The sequence below is a fragment of the Carettochelys insculpta genome, chromosome 26 (genome assembly GCF_033958435.1).
Source record: "Carettochelys insculpta isolate YL-2023 chromosome 26, ASM3395843v1, whole genome shotgun sequence".
In the NCBI taxonomy this organism is placed as follows: domain Eukaryota; kingdom Metazoa; phylum Chordata; order Testudines; family Carettochelyidae; genus Carettochelys; species Carettochelys insculpta.
Genome location: NC_134162.1, coordinates 1,655,141 through 1,675,906, shown reverse-complemented (window position 1 = coordinate 1,675,906; position 20,766 = coordinate 1,655,141). Strand labels below are relative to the sequence as shown.

Genomic DNA, 20,766 nt, shown 5'->3' with positions numbered 1-20,766 from the left:
GTTCCCTTCCCAGCCTGGTTCCTCTGCCCCCTCGGCCCTCACTCCCCACAGTCCCCTGCCAGCTCTACCCCAGAGCTCGGTCCCTCCTTCTCCTCCCAGCCCGGCTGCTCCCACCCCACTCATTCACTTGCTTACAACCTCCATGCCCCTGGTTACAACCTCTGGGCCCCCCTCCTGCCTGGAGCTCCACAGATCAGGGCTCCCTGCAGTTCTACTGCCCTACTTCAGCAGCACTACAGATATGGGGCTGGGACGGGCCCCCTAAAGTCCACTGCACCCCAATGGAATTGCTCCCTTCGCCCTCCTCTCTTAGAGGATCTGCGTGGCTGGGGCTAGCCCAGAGGTCGTTGCGCTTCTCCACAGTGCCGACACCTGGGGAGGGTGGGGCTGTCCATACGATAGGGGTGGCGGCTGTAGCCGGCTCCTGATCCCACAGGAGGCGGGAGAAGCACCTGAGTCTGGATCACCTGAGTGAGTTGTCCCAGAGCCTCCTGCGAGCTGGGAATGAGGGGCCGGATGACACAGCCGGGGCCCATGGGAGATGCAGGAGCAATGGCTGCATGAGCACAAACTCAGAGGGTGCAGCCTTACAGCCAGGGTGCTGCTGAGGGCTGCAAGTGCCGGGACCTGCCCGCCGGGGCTGTAACGTCTCAGTGGGGCCCAGCGGGGTGAATTGCACGCAGGGTTGAATGGCAGAGCTGCTCCGGGGTAAACCCGAGCTGTGCTGGGAACCCCCCAGGCTGGCGCAGACAGGGCTGCTGCAGGTTAGGATGGGGGCTCTTTGAAGTGCCACGAGCCAAGGCAGGAACAGCTGAGGGGCACGGCACGGCTGAGTGCTCTGGAGACGGGGGGGTGGAGTGGTTGAAGGCCGAGGTCTCTCTAAGCTCGAGTGAGCCTGCACAGTGACCCCCCCCTCAACCTCTGCCTCTAGTTCTTGCTTACGCTCCAGCCACCCATCCCTGCCTTCCCCAGCTGCAAAAGTCAGGCACATACTGAATACTAAGAAGCATAAAGCGAAGCGCAGACCCTGCCCCTCTGTCCTAACTGTCTTTTAATGAACAAAGAGACAGAGCAGTTACATCCCACGTCCTGTACACATCAGAGCTGAAAGGTCAGAGCAGCAGGTTCTTCCCTGGGCTGTCTGCAGCGGCTGGTGGAGGACAGCTCAAGAGTCCCAAGCAGCATTCCAAGGTTACACGCATGCCTGAGGCCCCGGGGTGTTAGCTACTTGTCGCCATGGGCATGTGGCATGGGCAGTGCCTTTCTGCATGGCTTGGGGCTCACACAGGACAGCTGGCGAGGCTCTCACCCTTGCCACTCAAGGCCACAATGGCTACAGGTCTTCAGGCAGCTGCACCTCCGTGGCAATGCAATGGGTCGGTCCCCCGTGCCAGGAATTTCAGGGGACAACAGGAACCCAGAGCTGGGCTGATCAGTTGGCTGCGCCGTGTCAGGCCGGGGCAGGGGGCTGGTTTAACACAGACGGGATGAGCTTTCCAGGAGCTTTCTGCGTACACGCTGGCTCGACAGCTCAGGCAGGAGGAGGGCACACAGGGGGCAGCAGGGGGCGAAGCTGCAGGCAGTAGGGGAAGGCGACTCTGCATCCATCCCGGCAGCACCTAGGAATCGGAACAGAAGCTGCACTCAGCGTGCGGCCCCGGGTTTGCGTAGCTGGACTCTGCCCACAGGGTTGGGGGGAAGGTGGAACACCCCGCCGGAGCCAGCCGTGCTCAGTGAGGGGTTTGCCTCAGGAGCTATGCGGACAATGAGAAATCAGGGCGAGTCCCCACAAGCAAAAGAACACTCCCCTGAAGTGCAATCGCAGGCACACGCTGGTTACAGGATGGGCACCGCCAAAGAGCGAGTCAAGGCAGACCATGGCGGAGCTGCAGCCAGCAAACAGCCAGGCTCCGAGCAGCACTGACGTGTGCCCGGGCAAGGGGGGCCTGTCCTATCTTGTAGCACAGCCACGGCGGTGCCCTCTAAATGCTTCCAGACAGGCAGCAGGGGCCGGGCAGAGCAGCTCAGAGGGCACAAGCTGCCAAAGTTCTGCTGCTCCTGCAGCGCATACAAACCTGGGGCGCTGGCCAGTCCGGACGGCTGCAGAGGGGCTGGGCCCCTGGCTGGCCTGTGATGCAGACAGCCGGGCTGAGAGGGTTTTTCACAGAGCCTGACTGTGTCCAGAACACGGTACCTTTCACTGGCCTGTTGGCGATTTGGCAGCATCAAACATCTTCTTCCTGCCCTCCATGCCGGACATGGCCTCCACGTTCTTCCGCCAGTCACCCACTTCCACGGGGCGTTCCTGCAGGGAGACGCAGGGCTCAGGGGGCCCAGCCACGCAGAGCCCAGGCAGCCTTGGGTTTGTGCCCCTGAGCAGAGCTCCGAGGCCGGGGGACAACAGATTCCATGGGCATGGGTACATGTGCATGAGCAGGGGGCGTACACGGCGGGCGGGTTGGGTACGGTGCATGACCAGGTATGAATGTGTGGGTGGAGGCAAGAAGAGGGCGTGTATTCATGGAGGTGGGTGTATGGAGATGTTGCAGGTATAAAATTGTGCCAGGAGAAGTTGATTGTGTTCTTTTCTTCTGTCTTGGCTGACAAACTGCTCCAGGTCTGAGCACACTTAAATCCCCAGGGCTTTTTGATATGTGACCTACCCCATCCCCCAGAACACCCACTCCAGCAGTGACCCCCCAGGGCAGCTGTAGCCACTCACAGGCAGACTTGAACCTGGGTCCTTGGGAGCTTAGTGCTGGCACATCTGCAGTTTGCACTAAACACTACAGCTAAGGCTGTAGGGATGACTTGGTCTTCCTCTGTGTAAGTGGTCTAGGGGCCACCACAGGGGACAGCAGGTTCTACAGCCTTACCCATAGCATCTCCCCCAAACCCCACTGTACTCATTGCCTGTAGCTCTGGGGTGACCTGGCATGGTGCAGGCGTATGTCAGCAATAACCCACCCTAAATGGCCTGTGCATTTGGCTGCTGGAGCAAGGACGACCCAGAGATATTTCAAGAGCTCCCTGTTTTCTGTGGGTCATTTAAGACCTGTCATTTCCCTGTACCTGCTCTGTGTGAAGCTGAATTATAGCCCAGGGCAGAGGCATGGCTCTCTAAGGGTTTGAGGCCCCTAGAGTCAGTACAGAATGGAGATGGCTGGGAAAGGAGAAATCTGATTAGCTTCTATGACGAGCTAATTGGCTCTGTGGACATGGGGAAGGCAATGGGTGTGATATACCTTGATATTAGCAAAGCTTTTGATACAGTCTCCTACAACATTCTTGCCCAGAGGTTAAGGAAGTGTGGGTCGGATCCATGGACTGTAAGATGGATAGAAAGCTGGCTAGGTGGTCAGTTCCAATGGGTAGTGGTCAATGTCTCAATGTCTGGTTGGCGGTTTGTTTCAAGTGGGGTGCCCAAGGATCAGTTCCAGGGCCAGTATTGATCAACATCTTTATTAATGACCTGGATGAGAGGATGGATTGCACCCTCAAAAATTTTTGGAGGGCCCTAAGATAGGGGTCAGGTAGATACATAGGAGGGTGGTGATAAGGTCTAGAGTGACCCACATAAATTGGAGGACTGGGCCAAAAGAAATCTGATGAGGTACAACAAGGACAAGTGCAGAGTCCTACACTTGAGACGGAAGAATCCTCAGCACTATTCCAGGCCGGGGACCAACTGGCTAAATAACGGTGCAGCAGAAAAGGACTATAGTGGATGAGAGGCTGGATATGGGTCAGCAGTGTGCCCTTGTAGCCAAGAAGGCTAATGGCATATTGGGGTGCATTAGGAGGAGCATTTCCAGCAGATCTAGAGAAGTTATTATTCCCCTCTACTTGCCACTGGTGAGGCCACGCCTGGTGTATTGTGTCCAGTTCTGCCCACCTCTGACCTCCCAGTACAGAAAGGATGTGGATGCACTGGAGCGGGTTCAGGAGAGGGCGATGAAAATGATTGGGGATCTGGAGCACATGACCTATCAGGATAGGCTGATGGATTTGGGCTTATTTAGTTTGCAGAAGAGAAGATCAAGGAATGATTTGAGAGCAGCCTTCAATTTCCTGAAGGGGGCTCTAAAGAGGATGGAGTGAGGCTGTTCTCAGTGGTGGCAGATGGCAGAACAAGGAGCAATGGGCTGAAGTTACAGAGGGGGAGGGGGAGGTTGGATATTTGGAAAAACTCTTTCCCCAGGAGGATGGTGAAGCATTGAAATGAGTTACCGAGAGAGGTCGTGGAATCTCCATCCCTAGAGGTTTTTAAGGTCCAGCTCAATAGAGCCTTGGCTGGGATGACTTAGTTGGGGTTGGTCCTGCTTTGGGCAGGGGGCTGGACTAGATGACCTCCTGAGGTCCCTTCCAGCCCTAGGACTCTGGGATTCTACAGCTGGGAAACGAGTGTGAAAGGGCCCCAATCCTGCAATGTACAGATCCCCTTGGGACTGGGAGGGTGGGGGTGGGGCATGTGTTGCCAGTACCAGACCTGCCCTCTCCATCCCACCCTGCCAGTGAATGTCTACCCCTGGGGAGCTGAGTGCAGAGCAGGGTGATCCGGCAGGAGCTAGATGATCTAGTGAGCAATCACAACGAGACAGACAAGGAGCAGAGGTCACCAGACCTGCTGCTTCAGGACATGAGCTGATCACCACAGGAGTCCCTGGGCAAGGGGGCAAAGGGGGAATATTCCCTCCCTGTGCAACACTCCACAATGGGCCAGGTGCATCTTGGGTTTCTTGTCTCTGGTGCATCTTGCATTGGCCTCTGCCCTGGGCAGAGTGCTGAACTAGAAGGCTGACCCAATATACAGACCCTGTGGATGGCTCTCTGTCTATTGATACTCCGTGTAAATCAGGACCTTGCACGGACCTTGGGAAGCGGCCCCAGCTGCATCCACCTGCCTCCAGGCCATAAAATCCCGGGAGGTCTCGTTCACAGCAAGAGAGCTGCTGTGGGAAGTGAAGTCATGGAGACACTCCAGAGTCACGCCAGCATATGTGCAAGCAGAACTGGGCCATTGCATGAAATGCACATGCCCCCGTGCAAGGGTCCCCAAAAGGTGCAAGCCCCAACCATGTCCTATGTCAGCCTCCCGGGGACCCTTTTCACAGGGGAGAATCTCACCACCCACCTTCTCCGTGTCCTCCTTCTTGACAGACTTCAGGTTGGCTCTGAGGTCCATGGAGACCTTGTGCTTGGAGCCGAGCAGGGCCCTCAGCATGGCATCAGCGGAGACCCGGACGCGGCGCAGCGGGGGGCGCTTGAACTTTCCCCGGAGGTCGAGCACTTTCAGCTTCAGGTCTTTGATCTGCCGGAGGAGGGAGAAAGGAGCCGCCGGGAAGGAGGCTGGTGGCTGGTACGGTGCGGCTGCTCTGCGCCGCGGGAGGCCCCAGGCCTGCTTCAGACCACCAATGCTCCACCCCAGGCTCCCCAGGCTCCCTGCAGTGGCAGAGGCTGGAGGCTAGGCTGTATCATCCAACCGCTCCCCGGAGTATGCGGGGGTGGGGCCTCGGGCAGAAGAGGCGGTGCTGGGATGGGGTGCTCTCCCCCTGCCACGGGGTCACTCACTGCCCTGCTCCCAGTACCACTCGCAGGCTGCGTCTACACGTGCACGCTACTTCGAAGTAGCGGCACCAACTTCGAAATAGCGCCCGTCACGTCTACAAGCGTCGGGCGCTATTTCGAAGTTAACTTCGACGTTAGGCGGCGAGACGTCGAAGTCGCTAACCTCATGAGGAGATAGGAATAGCGCCCTACTTCGACGTTCAACGTCGAAGTAGGGACCGTGTAGACGATCCGCGTCCCACAACATCGAAATTGCCGGGTCCTCCATGGCAGCCATCAGCTGGGGGGTTGAGAGACGCTCTCTCCAGCCCGTGCGGGGCTCTGTGGTCACCGTGTGCAGCAGCCTTTAGCCCAGGGCTTCTGGCTGCTGCTGCTGCAGCGGGGGATCCATGCTGCAGGCACAGGGTCTGCAACTCATTGTCGGCTCTGTGGATCTTGTGGTGTTTAGTGCAAGTGTGTCTGGGAGAGGCCCTTTAAGGGAGCGGCTGGCTGTTGAGTCCGCCCTGTGACCCTGTCTGCAGCTGTGCCTGGCACCCTTATTTCGATGTGTGCTACTGTGGCGTGTAGACGTTCCCTCGCTGCGCCTATTTCGATGTGGTGCTGCGCAACGTCGATGTTGAACATCGACGTTGCCAGCCCTGGAGGACGTGTAGACGTTATTCATCGAAATAGCCTATTTCGATGTCGCCACATCGAAATAGGCTACTTCGATGTAGGCTTCATGTGTAGACGTAGCCGCAGTGAAAAATGGAGCACAGGCCCCTGCAAGGGCTGCTGCACCCGCACCTCCAGCTCTGGCAAGGCTCCAGCACTTGCAGGACAACGTACAGACATCAGAGCCCCAACCGATGGGCACCCGCCAGCCAACAAAGCACCGAGCAGCTGGGCCAGGAGAGCAGAGAGGCCCTCCCGCCTCTGCAGCGCAGGCCTGGAGCGCAGCCACTAACCTGGCCGAAGGGCTTTGGCTCGGGTGGCTGGGGGAGCCGTGCGAGTGGTGCGTTTCTTGCCAAATGGCTGGGGTGTGAGGTTTTCAGCCAGCAGAAGGCAGCGGGACATGACGTGCTCCGGTGGATGGGGCAGTGGGCCAGGACTCAGGAGGCCTGAGATCTGTTCTGAGAGCCACTGACGCAGCCCTGCTCTGTGCCTCAGTTTCCCTTCCTGCTCTGAGTCCCCCCACCCATGGCTACTTAGGATGTGAGCTCTCTGGGACAGGAATTCTCTCATGGCATCTGGGCAGCCCCTGGTGCCAGGGGTCTCTGCGTTGGTCGGATGCCCTCTGGACATGATTGTAATGCAGCCCTGCTGATGGGGGAGCCCCTGGAGACAATTACCCTGGGGCCTGGCCTTCCGAGCTCCTTTGACATGCCAGTAGCACTGATCTGCATGGCGTGGGAGGAGGGGCAGTGCCGCAGTCCTCACCAAACTCAGGTAGACTTTCCTTGGCCCCGCCCCTCCCCTTGGCCCCACCCCTTCCCCTTGGCCCCGCCCCTTCCAGCATGCAGAGCCAGGCCCCTCTCCCACCTGGCCCTGGGGCCTGCAGGGGCTGTCTGGCCCTGCTGCTACAACACAAACAGATGTGTCCAGATGTGTCCCTCACTAATGGCCGGGGTGAGGGACACATCTGGTACCAGAACAAACCCCCCTTTCACTCAGACATAAATGAGCAACCAGAGACCACAGCTGTGGTCCGGGGTTGATGCAGAAGACGCACAGCTGCCTCCCACCTCTCTGGTGTTGTGGATGCATTTCGCTTCAATGTCGTACCGCTCCTCATCCACGATTTCCACCTTCTCCTGCAGCTCCCTGCACAGATCCTGCAGCAAGAGGTCACAAAGGCCAGGCCATGAGCTCTCTGAGCCACCCCACAGAGCCCTGGCTTGCTACCGCACTGCTTAAAGTGCGAGCCTGCCAAAGTGGCCAGCTGTGACACCAGGAGGCGGATGGGGGACGGGGGTTTCTCTGTGACAGTGGGGCCTCTTTCTGCTCCTCCCTTGTCATAGACTCCTTGGGCTGGAAGGGACCTCGGGAGGTCATGTAGTCCAGCCCCCTGCCCAAAGCAGGGACAACCCCAACTAAATCATCCCAGCCAGGACCTTGTCAAGCTGGGACTTAAAAACCTCTTGGGATGGAGATTCCACCACCTCTCTAGGTAACACATTCCAGTGCTTCACCACCTCCTGGGGAAAGAAAAAGCAGTCAAGTAGCACTTTAAAGACTAGCAAAATGGTTTATTAGGTGAGCTTTCATGGGACACACCCACTTCTTCAGACCAAAGAAGACCAAAGAAGTGGTCTGAAGAAGTGGGTCTGTCCCACGAAAGCTCACCTAATAAACCATTTTGCTGGTCTTTAAAGTGCTACTTGACTGCTTTTTGTTTTGATAGTGTATAGACTAGCACAGCTTCCTCTTTTTTACTATTCCTGGGGAAAGAGTTTTTCCTAATATCCAGCCTACACCTCCCCCTCTGTAACTGCAGACCGTTGCTCCTTGTTCTGCCACCTGTCACCACTGAGAACAGCCTCTCTCCATCCTCTTTAGAGCCCCCCTTCAGGAAGTTGAAGGCTGCTATTAAATGACCCCTCAGTCTTCTTTTCTGCAAACTAAATAACCCCAAATCCCTCAGCCTCTCCTTATAGGTCTTGTGCTCCAGCCCCTTAATCATTTTTGTGGCCCTCCGCTGAACCCTCTCCAATACGTCCACATCCTTTCTATACTGGGGAGCCCAGAACTGGGCACAATACTCCAGACGTGGCCTCGCCAGTGGCGAGCAGAGGGGAATAACAACTCTCTAGATCTGCTGGAAATGCCTGACTCCCACATCTGAGCAGAGTTCCTCTGGGTGGCGTTCCTGGCTGGCTTTGAAGAGCAGTGGCATTGTCCAGGATTTGCTGCTCAGTGTCCCCTTCTGGTTTCCTCATTTTACCCTTGTGACCTGCACCCCCACCCGTTTTCTCATTTGTTGCCCCCATAATCAGTTGGTTGCTGGGTTCAGTAGCCCCTCCCTCTAGGCTGGGGGAGAGGCCTTGCTGCGGACGGGCTACCGGCATCCAAATATTTTAGCAGGCAGGACGTTCATGGTGCCCCCAGCAGTGGTGGTGAGTCTCCATGTCACCAGCCCTGAAATTCCTGTGGCCCAGGGAAGCCACCTTCCCCTGTACCTCGATACCACTGGGCTGATTCACCTTCCACTGCCTATGGACCCTGCCAGGGGGACCCAACCACAAATAACTGGAGAAGCCCCGCCTCAGCTGTAAAGAAGAGGGTGGAGACCCAAACTCTTGTCAGACCTCAGGCAGGTCCCCGTTGGCGCATACCTGCAGCTGGTTGAAGGACAGCCCACTGGTCCGAAGCGGTGTGATCCGCTCAGCCAGGTAGCGCTCCTTCTCCCCCTGCTTGACCACTTGGTCGTGTTCCCATTCTTCCTTGGCTTTGGCCAGCATCAAACTCTAGAGCACACAGCAGGCAATAGTCTGAGCGGATTCCTGTGCCACAGGCCCCCCGGTCGCCCCCAGCCCGCCAGGGGAACACGGCTACCGAAGAGCACACCAACATCCAGCTCAGCATGGGTCCGGTGCGGGACAGAGAACTGACATGTTCCCCACACCCCACCCCTCTTGTCTGCAATCCAGTGGGGTGAGGCGCTGCTGGGGGCGGGAGGAAAAGGACCCCCTGGGGAGCGATAAACCAGGGAGGAAGGGAGCGGCAGAGCTGCAGGGAGGAGTGGGAGAGGGTGGACCACGTGTCTGGTTCAGAGACTTTCTTGCTTTCCATGGAGTTGCCACTGCTGACACACACACAGCCGGGCATTTGTTTTCCCCTTTTAGCAGAAACCTTTCCCCAGTGCCGCGTCTTGTCTGCCAGGGGCCTGCTGCACCACTGGCACAGACCCGGTTATTTGTACTGTTGTTCACCAAGGAGGGAGCGGCAGCACCTGCTTCCTGAGGATAGTAAGTGCCCTTTGCCTCGGGAAACCCAGTGCAAGTCCCTTTAGTAGGCGGGGCTGAACTTGTAAGGAGTAAAACCAGGGACCTCTACCACATGACGCCTCCTTGCTCAGGCTGGGGAATGGATTTCACTTGGCCTTATCAGTGGTCTGAGTGCCGCCAGCTTGGAAGGGTTCAATTTTTGTTGTGGTACCTGCCAGCTCTGTGTTTTTGGGGAACCAGCTGATAACAATAATGGAAGCGCCCCCTTTCCCCCCACCCCCGGCCCCACCTGGGGCCTCAGCTTGACCAAAACCGGCAGCGTTGGACACACTTAAATCCCACCACCCAGGGTGACTGGACTGAGGAAGCTCCCCAGCCTCATCTGTGTCCGGGCTAGGAGCGCAGAAGGCAGCTCCACTGGCATACAGAATGGAGAAAAGCACAAACTGCACTGAATTCTGGGGTACGAAAGCAGGCGAGCACTGCCTAGTCGGAAATCTCCGCTTCTGATGCGAGGGAACCAACGCCTGCCCACACCCAGAGCAGTGAGGATCAGGCCAATTTGAGTACTAAATCCGCTGTTGGTATCCAATGCACTGAAACTGCCTCAGTGTATTGAGAGCACCCTCAAAGGAGCCCCACCCATAGCTGGGAATGAGCCCTGTCTATTGTCTACCCTATACAGAGCCACTTTTGATTGCTCCTTTTAACTGTCTGTTTATCCCTAACAAAACTACTGTTCCTTCTCAAACCATTGCTGGTTCCCTAGAAAACCACCTGGCATGTTCCAGTAACTTGTTCTGGCATCTAAACTCAGCATCAGTTCCATTGGGACTTCATCCTCTCCGTGCCAGTCATGTTGGGGGCTTTGTTCTACCTGTCTCCAAAACTCTGGACCGCCAGCTCCCATCACCAAGTGGGAACCCCGATCAGTTCAAGCTTCAGGGAGTGGTGAGGTCCCTTTCTTTCTTCCTCTCTCTCTCTAGGTACAGTAAACCCTCCAGTTATATGGGATTGTGTTCCTTGCTTCCCAGCTCCCCGTGGCTTAGGAGACCCAGGACGCTCACCAGCCATGAGCTGGTCAGTTTCCCGGTCCCCCAAGTGGCAGGGAGCTGGAAACCAGGCAGCAGTCTGGCTCCCAGCTCCCCTTGCAGAGTTGGGAAACTTAGCAGGACAGCAGTCCTGGTCAGTTTCCCGGCTCCAGCCAGTGGAGGGGAGCCAGGAACAAGAGGCGAAAATTTGAGTTACAGGGGGGTTGCAGGAATGCAACCCCTGCATAACTCGAGGGTTTACTTTAGAACCTCCTGACCCTTCCATATGTGATCAGTTCCGGTTTTCGAGCCCTAACGTTTATAATCAGACTGAAGTTAGATTTCGTACTGTAACTGTTTTGTTTGACTTCCCTGGTATGGCTACGACCTGGAAATACATGACTGCCATAGTTAAGCTGGTTGCTTTTCTCTCTTTTTCTCTCCCCGTTTCCGCCTCGGAGGTGTTGTTTTGGCTTCCTCATTCTTTGCAACAATGCCCCTTGTACCTAAGCTAAAGATCTCCATAGCACTCAAAAAGCCTGTGGGATTTGCCCATCAAGTGGATCACTAGCAGAACAGTTGTGGTGTAAAAGAGGGGACGGGGAGGTGCTGAAACTAGGGGCACATGAGGGTGGCAGCTTAAAGTGCTGGTTAAACCCAGCCCCTGGACTCCAAGGGCACACAAGGGTCCCAGCTCGGCACTGCTGTGCAAACCAGCCTGCTGACGCCAGGGGTCAGTTTGTGAGTGCTGTGTCCTTTCAGGAGTGCTGGGGTAGTGGATGTGAGGGGTGTGTTCTTCTGATTCTAGGGTGGGAAGAAATGGTCCCGGGGAACCTAGATCCTGCGGGGTGGCTTCATGGGGAGGCAACCAGCTGAAGAGAGAAGCAAAGCTCCACATGAGCACAAGTAACACAAGCAGCATGCAGATAGATTTATACCCTTCCCACCCACCCACATAAAAGTAACCCCAGCTAAAGGAGCACACCCCAGAGTAATGGGCAAACTGGTAACAGTCACTGTTGATTTCACCGCACACTCACAAACTGACGAAAAACATTTCCATTTACAATCACTAAGTTTCTACCAACAGGCAAAGGCAGGCAGATGCTCCCTGTGAGCCTGATTTGTACATTTGGAAGCAATGTTCCCAAATTAGTGTTTTAACAGGAATAAAGCATTACACCAGTTTGAAATTCAGTGTCCATTGTCCTTAAATCATTGTTGTCCGAGCCCCCCCCCCGTGTTCTGCCCGCCCCCCACATTTCCTACAACTGTGGAAATGTAAATTGAGAAAAACAAAATCAAAAAGGCTTTAAAAATAAACATTGATATTATCCATCACAAACAATAAAAATCAAATTCTGCCAACCCTATACATGCGACACACTGGCAGAGTGTGCCCCCTGCTCCCCTGCAGTGGCTGGTCTGCACAAGAGTCTGCTGATATGGCTGGTGGTGATGTAGACCTGTATTTTCAGTGCAAAAGGTCCCAGGTTCAATCCATACTGATAACTTGGGGATGAGGAGTGTTACATTTCTAACTGTGAAGTCCTGAGCAACTGATGGGTTGCTACAGGTTCTAGGATGGTGTGAACATGGCTGGCATCTTCAAAAACCCAGAGCCTGCCCGTCTCCAGAGGACAGCTGAGCTTTTCTTTCCATAAACCCTTTGGCTAGTGAGAAAGGAGGTGTCTAGTCAGGGAAATGTTGAGAACATGTTTCATCACTGATGCTTTTAACCAGCCCTGACTTAAACTCTCTCTAACAGAATAGGCCCAAAGGGACTCACCTTCAACAGCAGTTTGCGCGAGGCTGTGATCTTGGACTTTCTCTACGAAGCAAAAGGACAAACGAAAAGACATTTGCAATGCAAACTTATTGCAGAAAATGAACATCAAGGTGGAGATCGCTGAAGGCCGAAAAAAAGAAGAAAAGTCCAGGCGCACTTACCTCCCTGCAGTTGTTCATTCAAGTAGAAGAAAGAGGGAGGGAAAAAAAACAAAACAAAACAATCAATAGACAGACAACAAGAGCCGCTCAGAGAACCGATGCAATTAAAGGTTACAGGTGGACTCTGCTGCTGTATGCAAAATGTGCCACAGCCTTGTATTTCTTTGTACCAGAATCTTTCTAGGTGTAAATTGATGGAGCTACACCAGTTTATGTCAGTTATGATCCAACATTTAGATAGTGAGGCATTACATATACATTATTAGAATTGTAAAGCAATGGTAAAGAGATGCACGTGTCTGAAATCTTTAATTCAAGCAACCCACGGTAATAAATAGCATTAAGCAAACTTCACAGCACCCACATACAGTAAGTGATATTAAACCCATTTTACACGTAGGGAAATGGAGGCACAGGGAAGCTGACTTGCTCGAAATTACACTGCAAATCGGAGGCAGGGTTGTGGATGAGACCGAGGAGCCTGACATCTAGTAATCATGAGATCACACAATTCATGTGCGAACACATGCCATTATCTGAACCACAGGTATAAGTGCCTGTCTGTGACACAGGCGCAGAATCACTACTCAAGGGCCGGAGCTGGCTCTGTGCTTTGATTCCTGGCTGCTCGTAGCTGTGGAGCATGGGAGAGATTCTGACTTTGGTGAAAACTTGTGTAATTTATTGTCATATGTGCAAATACATAGTTTCTTTGGGCAGTTTGACGGGTGCAAAGTTTGCATCAAAACACATGGAGATTCCCCATGTGTGGACATTTTGTGGTTTGGGAAACTGCTCTTTGCTGAGGTGAAGTGTGGAATATGGACAGTCAAAACTTGGAAGAAATGTGAAAATGTTGGGGGTTGGAAATGGGTGAGTTATGAGTGTAAATTATGAGTGTAAAAGGTTGGCCAGGCACCAAAACTCAAGCTGCTCTGTGGACAATTATCTCCACATATTTCACAAGCTTCCCTCCCAAGCTGGACCATTTTCGCACAAAGCCGAAGCAAAAGCCTGTGGTAGCAGAGTGCGAAAATCTGCCACCCTCTAGTGGCTGAGCCAGCAAAGGCTGTGATCAGTCTGCTCCCTCTTTTAGCTCCAGTGCTAGAAGCCTGCACTTGCAGCATACTCTGGCATGCATTCCCACCCTGCTGCCGGTCAGAGCCGAGTCAGGTCTCTCCCGCAACTCCCCGAGAAGCCTGAAGCTCCAGAGAGTTCAGCAAAAAGCCGGAGGAAGCATTGCTACTTACGGTTCTGGCATTGTGCTGGCTGATTCTGCACCTGGAATCACCCGAAAGCGAAATGATCAATCGCGAGGAATCGAAACGTGAGCCAACGTCCATGCATGGGAACAATTCCCAGTCTGCGCTTACCAAAGAGCCAGGACTAAGGAGCTTTCACAGAGCTGAGCTCTGGCTAGAACTAAGGCGTATATGAGAGGAGCCCAGGACTGGGATACGCCAGAGAGCTGTGGATAGAGCAGATGCTGCCAGAGCTGGGGGCAGCAGGTCAGGACTGTGGTGCACAGACAAAGCTGTGTGTGCAGAGATCGCAGGGGCAGCGGGTCAGGATGCACCCACAAACCTGGGACCTCTGGCAATTAGTGGATGAACCTCTCCAGTCTGAGCCAAAAGCCGGCTGCCTCTCAGCTGCAGCTGTAAAGGAGAGTCGTTGTTTTGGTAGGTGGTGGACATGGGACAGAGACCCACGCCCCTAGGCGTGCGTGTTACAGTTGCATTGGGGGTCGTGCAGAAGTCCCTGAGCTGCAGTAACAACGTGCCTTGTTCAGGTGGCCACCTGTGTTTCCAGCTGAGCTGCCGCCTCTAGTGCCCCAGCTGGCCCCAGAGTCTGTATTTGAGTTCTGTGCTCCAGGGACGCAACCAGGACTTTTCACTGCTCAGCAAACTGCCCTGGAGACACCCTGGCCTGCATCTCAGCAGGCCCTCAGCTCCTGACGGGATGAGACCAATGCACCAAGCCCAGCGCTAAACAGGACCCTGGTGCTTCCTGTGCAGGGCTGTGCCGCTCCCCCTGTCCCTCCCGCCCTTCCCTGCCTGCGGAGACCCCCACTCCTGGCAGATAGTTGACTGCACGATGGCTTTGCATGGTCTCTTCGAACATCCACGAGAGACATCCTGCTCCATCAGCGGAGATGTCTCTGGCCAAGCTGCCCCACGAGGCCGTGAACAAAGGGCGGGTGGGAATAAAACCCATGGCTCAGATACACATTTTCCAAACAGTTCTGGTTGCAGGCGTAAAATTCCAGCCTCACCCCCACCAACAGCTGCTGGGGGAAAAGCCCCTCCTGCCTCCATCCTGTTGCTTTTCCTGTCCCCTTGCAAGCCCCCCTCTCAGGCTGCTTTCCAGATTGCAGGGCCACAGCCCCAGTGGAGGCCTCTGAGCACAAAGGAGACAGAGAAGCTAACCAGAAGCAGAGCAGACACCTGATAAAGAGAGCAGTGGCGCATTTCCCCTGCATCTTTGAAAGCCATTATTAATGGGCTGGGCAGCTCCATTAGCCAAGTATCTCCGAGATAAAGGCAGGGCAGAAAGAGGGAGGGCTGTAACGAAGCTGGTTGGAAAACTGGCCTCTTGGCCTGGTTTCGGATTGTCCAGGAACAGCGCAGACTTTCCCCCAAACGGAGCCATTATTCCAAATTGCAGCTGCAGCTCATTTTGAGCAGGTCACTTCTCTGCAGCTCTTCCGTATTCCCAGTTCTAAACACCAGCAGGTCGGGTTGGCAGTACAGACCCTGGGAATCAGGAGCCCAGGGATGAGGAGCCACAAGTACAAATTTGAAATTTCTCTGCCATCTGCTTAAAATGGGCGACTTCCCCTCAGTTCCCCCCTCGCTCCCTGGACCTGGGGTGGGCACTACATGGCCCATGGGACAGATACAGTTTGCCAGGGCTGGTGCCTTATTTCCTTGCACGTCTGCAGGTACAGCCACTTGCAGCTCCCATTGGCTGCAGGTTGCCATTCCTGGCCAACGGAAGCTGAGGAAATCCGCATCCTGGTCCGTGCCGCTTCCCACTGTGCCCATTGGCCAGGAACAGCAATCTGCAGCCAATGGAAGCTGCAAGCAGCTGTACATGCAGACATGCAGGTACATAAAAATCTGGAGGCCCACTGGAGGCTAATCCAGGCAAACTATCTCCAACTAATTGCTCATCCCTGCCCTAGACTTTTACCAAGGGAGCACCTCACCTCTCCAGAGCAGCAGCAAAATGGCCTCGTCAGAGCTCTCCTTTGCCGGAACGCCTACAGAAAACTCAACAACAGGCTGGTGGTGTGCAGAAACCAACGTATCTGCACTGAACCATCCTGTCTCATTGTCTCCTTGTACTCCCCCATCCATCCCCAGCGACTTGCAATTTCCTGACATGCTGAGATTGTAAGCTGCTCGGGACAGGGACCGTTGCTTTGTTCTGGTCCATGGCACTATGGTAATATGAATTATAAACAAAAATAACATAGTACCTGCCACTTAGGCCAGAGGACGAGAGCAGATCAAAGTTCCCATGGATTTTTCGTTAACAAATCCTGTATTTTCTGCAGCAAAATGTCAGTCTGGGAACGCTTTTTGGTTCTCCGATTGGGAGAAGGGAAATGGAAAAAGCCTATTTTGAACTGTTGTTTCCAAACCAAGTCATTTTTGTCTTTGGAAGAGTCAAATGGTTTCATTTCGACTGAAGACGTCAGTGTTTTCTGTGCTGACATTTCCAGTTCGAAACTTTCAGGAACTTTTGTTCCGCGAACTTTTTCAATGGTTGAGCATTTTGTTCTGATCCAGGAAATCCTTTTGACGTCCCCAGCTTAGTTTTCTCAATAGCTCTGCGCTTGCCTTGGGGTATCCTTTGTGCTCACCCAGGAAACAAGCACAAGGAGGGTCATAACAACTGCAAGGGAAGTGGATTTGGGATCAGATCAGAAAGAGTATTGGCGAATCATTTTAATGCCACATTATGATGAGTAACTCTTTATATTGCACCAGTGCTGAGAGATCCCCATTGCACCATGTACTGTGGATACACAGTCACTGTCCCAAAGAGCTTGCAATAGATATAGGTGCTAGACAGCCAAAGAACTGGGGATGGGAAAGAGAAAAGAAGCGACTTCCCCAAAAAATACATCAATGGTAAAACCAGGAATAAAATCCATCTCCTCTGACACTCAGCCACTGGAGGAGCGCTTCCCAACCTTGTCAGTGACACGGCACACTTCAATGAGACAAACAATTCCATGGCACACCTACTTTTTCCAGCTGAATTGATTGCTCGTAAACGTCACGTTGACTTACATTTACTGCAGTTACGGTCTTACTAGAGAGGTTTGCAACACAGGAGTGCATGCAACAGGCTGAACAAGGATCAAATGTGTTAACGTTTCAAATCCACCACAGATCCACTGGCTTCAACAGGTGGACGAAAAGGCAGACAAGTGAATGTGCACCGTGCCGGGGATGTTGAGGAATTGAGTAACCGCTGAAAATTTCAGAGGTTACTCGATGACTTCCAGGGGGGAGGAGGCAGCCCCAGAGAGCAGGGTCCTCGCCGCACCAGCCCATTGGAGCTGTGATGAGGCCTCCCCACCAGCTGGTTCAGGCCAGGAAGCAGCATTTCAGCTGCCTCCCAGTGCAAACGGGCTTCTGTGGGGGTCAGGATTTCCCTTTGCAGTGGCTCTGCAAAGAGTCCCCGCAGAGGGAAATTGACCGACCCCGCATCAGCTGGAACTCAGGCAGCCTTGCTGCTTGAGCCCCAGCTGGAGTGGTAGGGTCGTCAAGTTCCCCCTGCGGCAGCTCTACAAAGAGCCCCGGGGAGGGGAAATTGCTGAAATTTCATGGCACGCTTGGAAAGTTCTCAGTACACTGGCTGAAAACCTCTGCCTAGACCCCCACCCACACATTAATATAGCAGCTGCAATCATGGGAATGCAAACAGACCCCTTATTACATATTAATTGCATTCAGCAAGACTCGGAAGCAAGTGGCTGGCTCCCATTCCTCATCAGTCCCACCTCTAGTAATTGGCTTGACATCATAATAATTAGATACTTGTTCATCCAAAACTCTATCTCCTTTAAGTCAGCTCTAACCCTGGTTTACGTGGGTTTACGCCATTCCCATTGACTTTAGCTCAAGGCAGTATCAGTTCCATCTTGGTTTAGAACTTGTACACCCAAGAGAAGCTTTCCCTTGATACAGCAAAGTGTCTGGATCTCAGCACCCTCCATCCCGGCCTCGGAAAATATCTGGAGGAGGCAGGCGAGTCTCTTGAGGTCTTTTTAGACATCACTTACCTTTCTCTGAACTGGAGTATAAGGGTTAAATCTATATTTGTTCCTGATAGACGGGTGTCAGCAGATTGGATTCATACCACTTCAAAAAAGCCTATAGAACTCTCACGCTAGTTTGACATCCGTGTAGTTTCATTGACTTTGATGGAGTGTCTTTGAATTAACACTAAAGTGACGGAGAGGGCAATCAGGCCCCATAGATTCCCCATAACCACCAGATTCAGCCAGAAACCTGAGCCTGCAGAAGGCCGTGACCCAGGGGTTTGGGGTCAATCAATTTTTAGGGAAAGATTATTCTCAGGCTCTGATGGCTCCCATTTGGCAGCCAGAAATCAGAATCTTCATGCAGACTGCACCCGTGGTTGGCTAGCCCATAAGATGCAGCAAGAGTCAGCACTTCCTGCAGAGCCATATTCAGCTGGGCTCAGAGAGCCAGGTTTGGTTCTGCTCCTAAAGTGACCTACCTTTTTATGGGGTATTGTGGGCAGAGTTCCCTGTAACCTGAGTGCTTCGGGCAGCTGCTCAGGCGAGACACCAATGCCACCCAGCTGATGAACAAAGCGCTCACAGCTGGCAGCCTGTGTTTTTACTGGTGGTGTACATCCATATGTGTGTTAATGCGCATAAGAAAATTTATTCTGCACGTGGATGGAAAAAAATTAGAGGGAGCCCTGACCGTAGGCAATAGTTTTATGGCTCCATCCTCCATCTGTCTGATAGGGCTACAAGACCAGTGTTTGGTAAATTTTGGACTAGATTCCTGTGCCCAGTGGAATGGATGCCCTAATTATCCCAAATGCTTGCTAGGAAAATCATGAAATGAGATAGCTCCTCAAATTCAGTTTCTACAGGAGAATTCTTCCCAGGGAAGGTTTGGGAAACACCAAACTCCTTAACCTCACCTAGCTGGAAGGAGACAAACACACAGGCATTGACAACCAGACAAGCCCAACACAAGACACACACTCTTACCAACACACGACCCCCCCACGCACACACCTCCCAACAGCTGTGTGTGACTGACAGCTGTCTCAAAGGTGCATCTTGAAGCAAATCCTGCCCTGAATAGGGGGTGCTGGGAATAGAGCCTTAAAACAAAGAGCTTGGCAAGCCAGTGCCCTGTGATGCTTTGTCCAACTCATCCATCAAGGGAGACAGAAGGTTTTAGACCCCTCTGCTGCTCATCTCCCTGCGTGGCCAGTGGGACATACCTGCCTCCCAGGGACCAGGCAGCAATGGAATAGCTAAGTGCCATTTGGTTTCAGAGTTCAAGAGCCCTTAGCAAAGTAGACCATTCAAAAGAGCCAGTCTGGAGCAACCACCTCGACTTACACCTGGGGCCACATTCTCTACAGACCCCCACCCCCCCCAACGGGAACCCTAAGTCCCATTGGCACTGACTTGGGCTCTTTTAAGGTCTCCAGGGCCCAGGCGTTGATGTCACTCAGGAGCTGTGGAAGGTTACCCCCACCTTGATCCGCAGGGCCCCTGTGAACTACAGCAGTGGGCACCGGGCTTGGCAGGAGGGACAGAAGTTGATTAGCTTTTCATGGGCACAGATCCCCTGAGAAGGGATAAAACGCTGTTGAAGGAAAGTGCCTGGCCTGAGGCGACTCCTCTGTATCAACCAGTGTCTCGGCGTCCGTTTAGACAGCCAGCTCGAGGGAGAGAGGACAGATCTATAGGCATTTCTAAGCTACCCACCCCTGGAGCCTGAATCTCTTCCTAGGAGATGGCACAATTCCAGCTGCTGGTCCTAGCCCACCAACACACTGGCCACCAGCACAATTAGTCTAGCTAAGGCTAGTGCGAAGGGGTAAAAATCTCCTCTCCCAGCCCCCAGGTGCCGAAGCATGACCCAACCAATCCATGGGGCGGGGGAATGGGCCAGGCTGACCCTGCCGGCAGCCCCTTACCTCGTACAGTACAGGCGGAGAGGAGGCTGGAAGCTGGAAAGCTGCAGACTGCCAGGGAATAGGGAAGGGATGAGAGTATTAAATCCGAGCCTGACTGCAACTGGCCGGTAAAAATAGAGCAGGGAGATCTCACCCTTTTATACGCGTAGGCTCACTGCAGACACACGCACACCACACACTGGGGCACACGCACAGATCACCACACGCTCTGTGCACAAGCCGAGGGCATAAACCCTCCCCCCGCAGCTAAGCACCCACACCACTCCCCCCCCAGGGACACACATTATGTAGCCCCGGTGCTGTGCACTGACACACTCCTGCACAGGTACACGTCACACATGCCCTGGGCTGGGGTTTCAGATCCTTCAAACTGGTGCAGCTCTACTGATTGGCAGCAGTCAGAGGCCCACAAAATACAAATGTACACCAGCCACGCACGTGGCTTAAGCACTAGTGATGTGCTCACAAACACAGTGAACCCGCTTCCCCACCAGGTCCAAGGAACGACACCCATGTGCAACCGACACAGTGCAGTGCTGACTCCGGCCCACGCGCCTCAGACTCACGTTTTGGCTTTGGAGAGCCCTGCGGCTGAGCAGGGATAAAACGCCCCAGCAGACCTGCAGTGAGGGGTTATTTTGACTTACGAGAGCTCAGAGGGATTCACCAGAGAGCCTCCTGCAGGACAGGAATCACCAACAAGACGAGCAGAAATCCCCCGGGACACACACTCATAAACCCACCAGGGCCATGTGTGCACAAACCTGTTTTCACTGTACTCACATAAGCACCACACGCAGAGAGACTGACCGCCCACTGTATGCACATGCACAGGCATTCGCAGGGGGTGTGCTGCAGAAACACTCCACACAGATGTGTCCATAACAAGGACCTGGTGTTTTGCAGACGGACAGACAGAGCAATGGTGAATGAATTGGCTGGACAGACGGATAGCTCTTACACAACAGCTGACCAAGTGGGCTCCAGCCCAGTGACGCTTACGCCAAAATAAAAGTGTTAATTTTTCAGGTGCTGCAGGACCTCAGTATCAGAGAGGTGGCCATGTTAGTCTGTAGCTT

General features: G+C 53.8%; 1 protein-coding gene across 2 annotated transcripts; it reads right to left on the bottom strand.

The window, feature by feature from the left end:
• Window positions 1–1,039: 1,039 nt before the first annotated feature.
• TNNI1 (troponin I1, slow skeletal type) lies at window positions 1,040–20,353 on the bottom strand. 2 transcript variants are annotated; one of them, XM_074977424.1, is made up of 8 exons: window positions 20,335–20,353; window positions 13,722–13,756; window positions 12,315–12,356; window positions 8,883–9,014; window positions 7,293–7,382; window positions 5,135–5,311; window positions 2,195–2,305; window positions 1,040–1,619 (listed from the first exon to the last, which is right to left on the bottom strand). In XM_074977424.1, exons 4-7 carry the CDS (start codon window positions 9,006–9,008, stop codon window positions 2,198–2,200), a joined length of 501 nt encoding a protein of 166 aa, XP_074833525.1. In that variant the 5' UTR covers window positions 9,009–9,014; window positions 12,315–12,356; window positions 13,722–13,756; window positions 20,335–20,353; the 3' UTR covers window positions 1,040–1,619; window positions 2,195–2,197. The 2 variants fall into 2 exon arrangements, with proteins under 2 accessions (XP_074833525.1, XP_074833524.1); XM_074977423.1 differs by lacking the exon at window positions 20,335–20,353 and adding an exon at window positions 19,688–19,806.
• Between the last annotated feature and the right edge of the window lie 413 nt (window positions 20,354–20,766).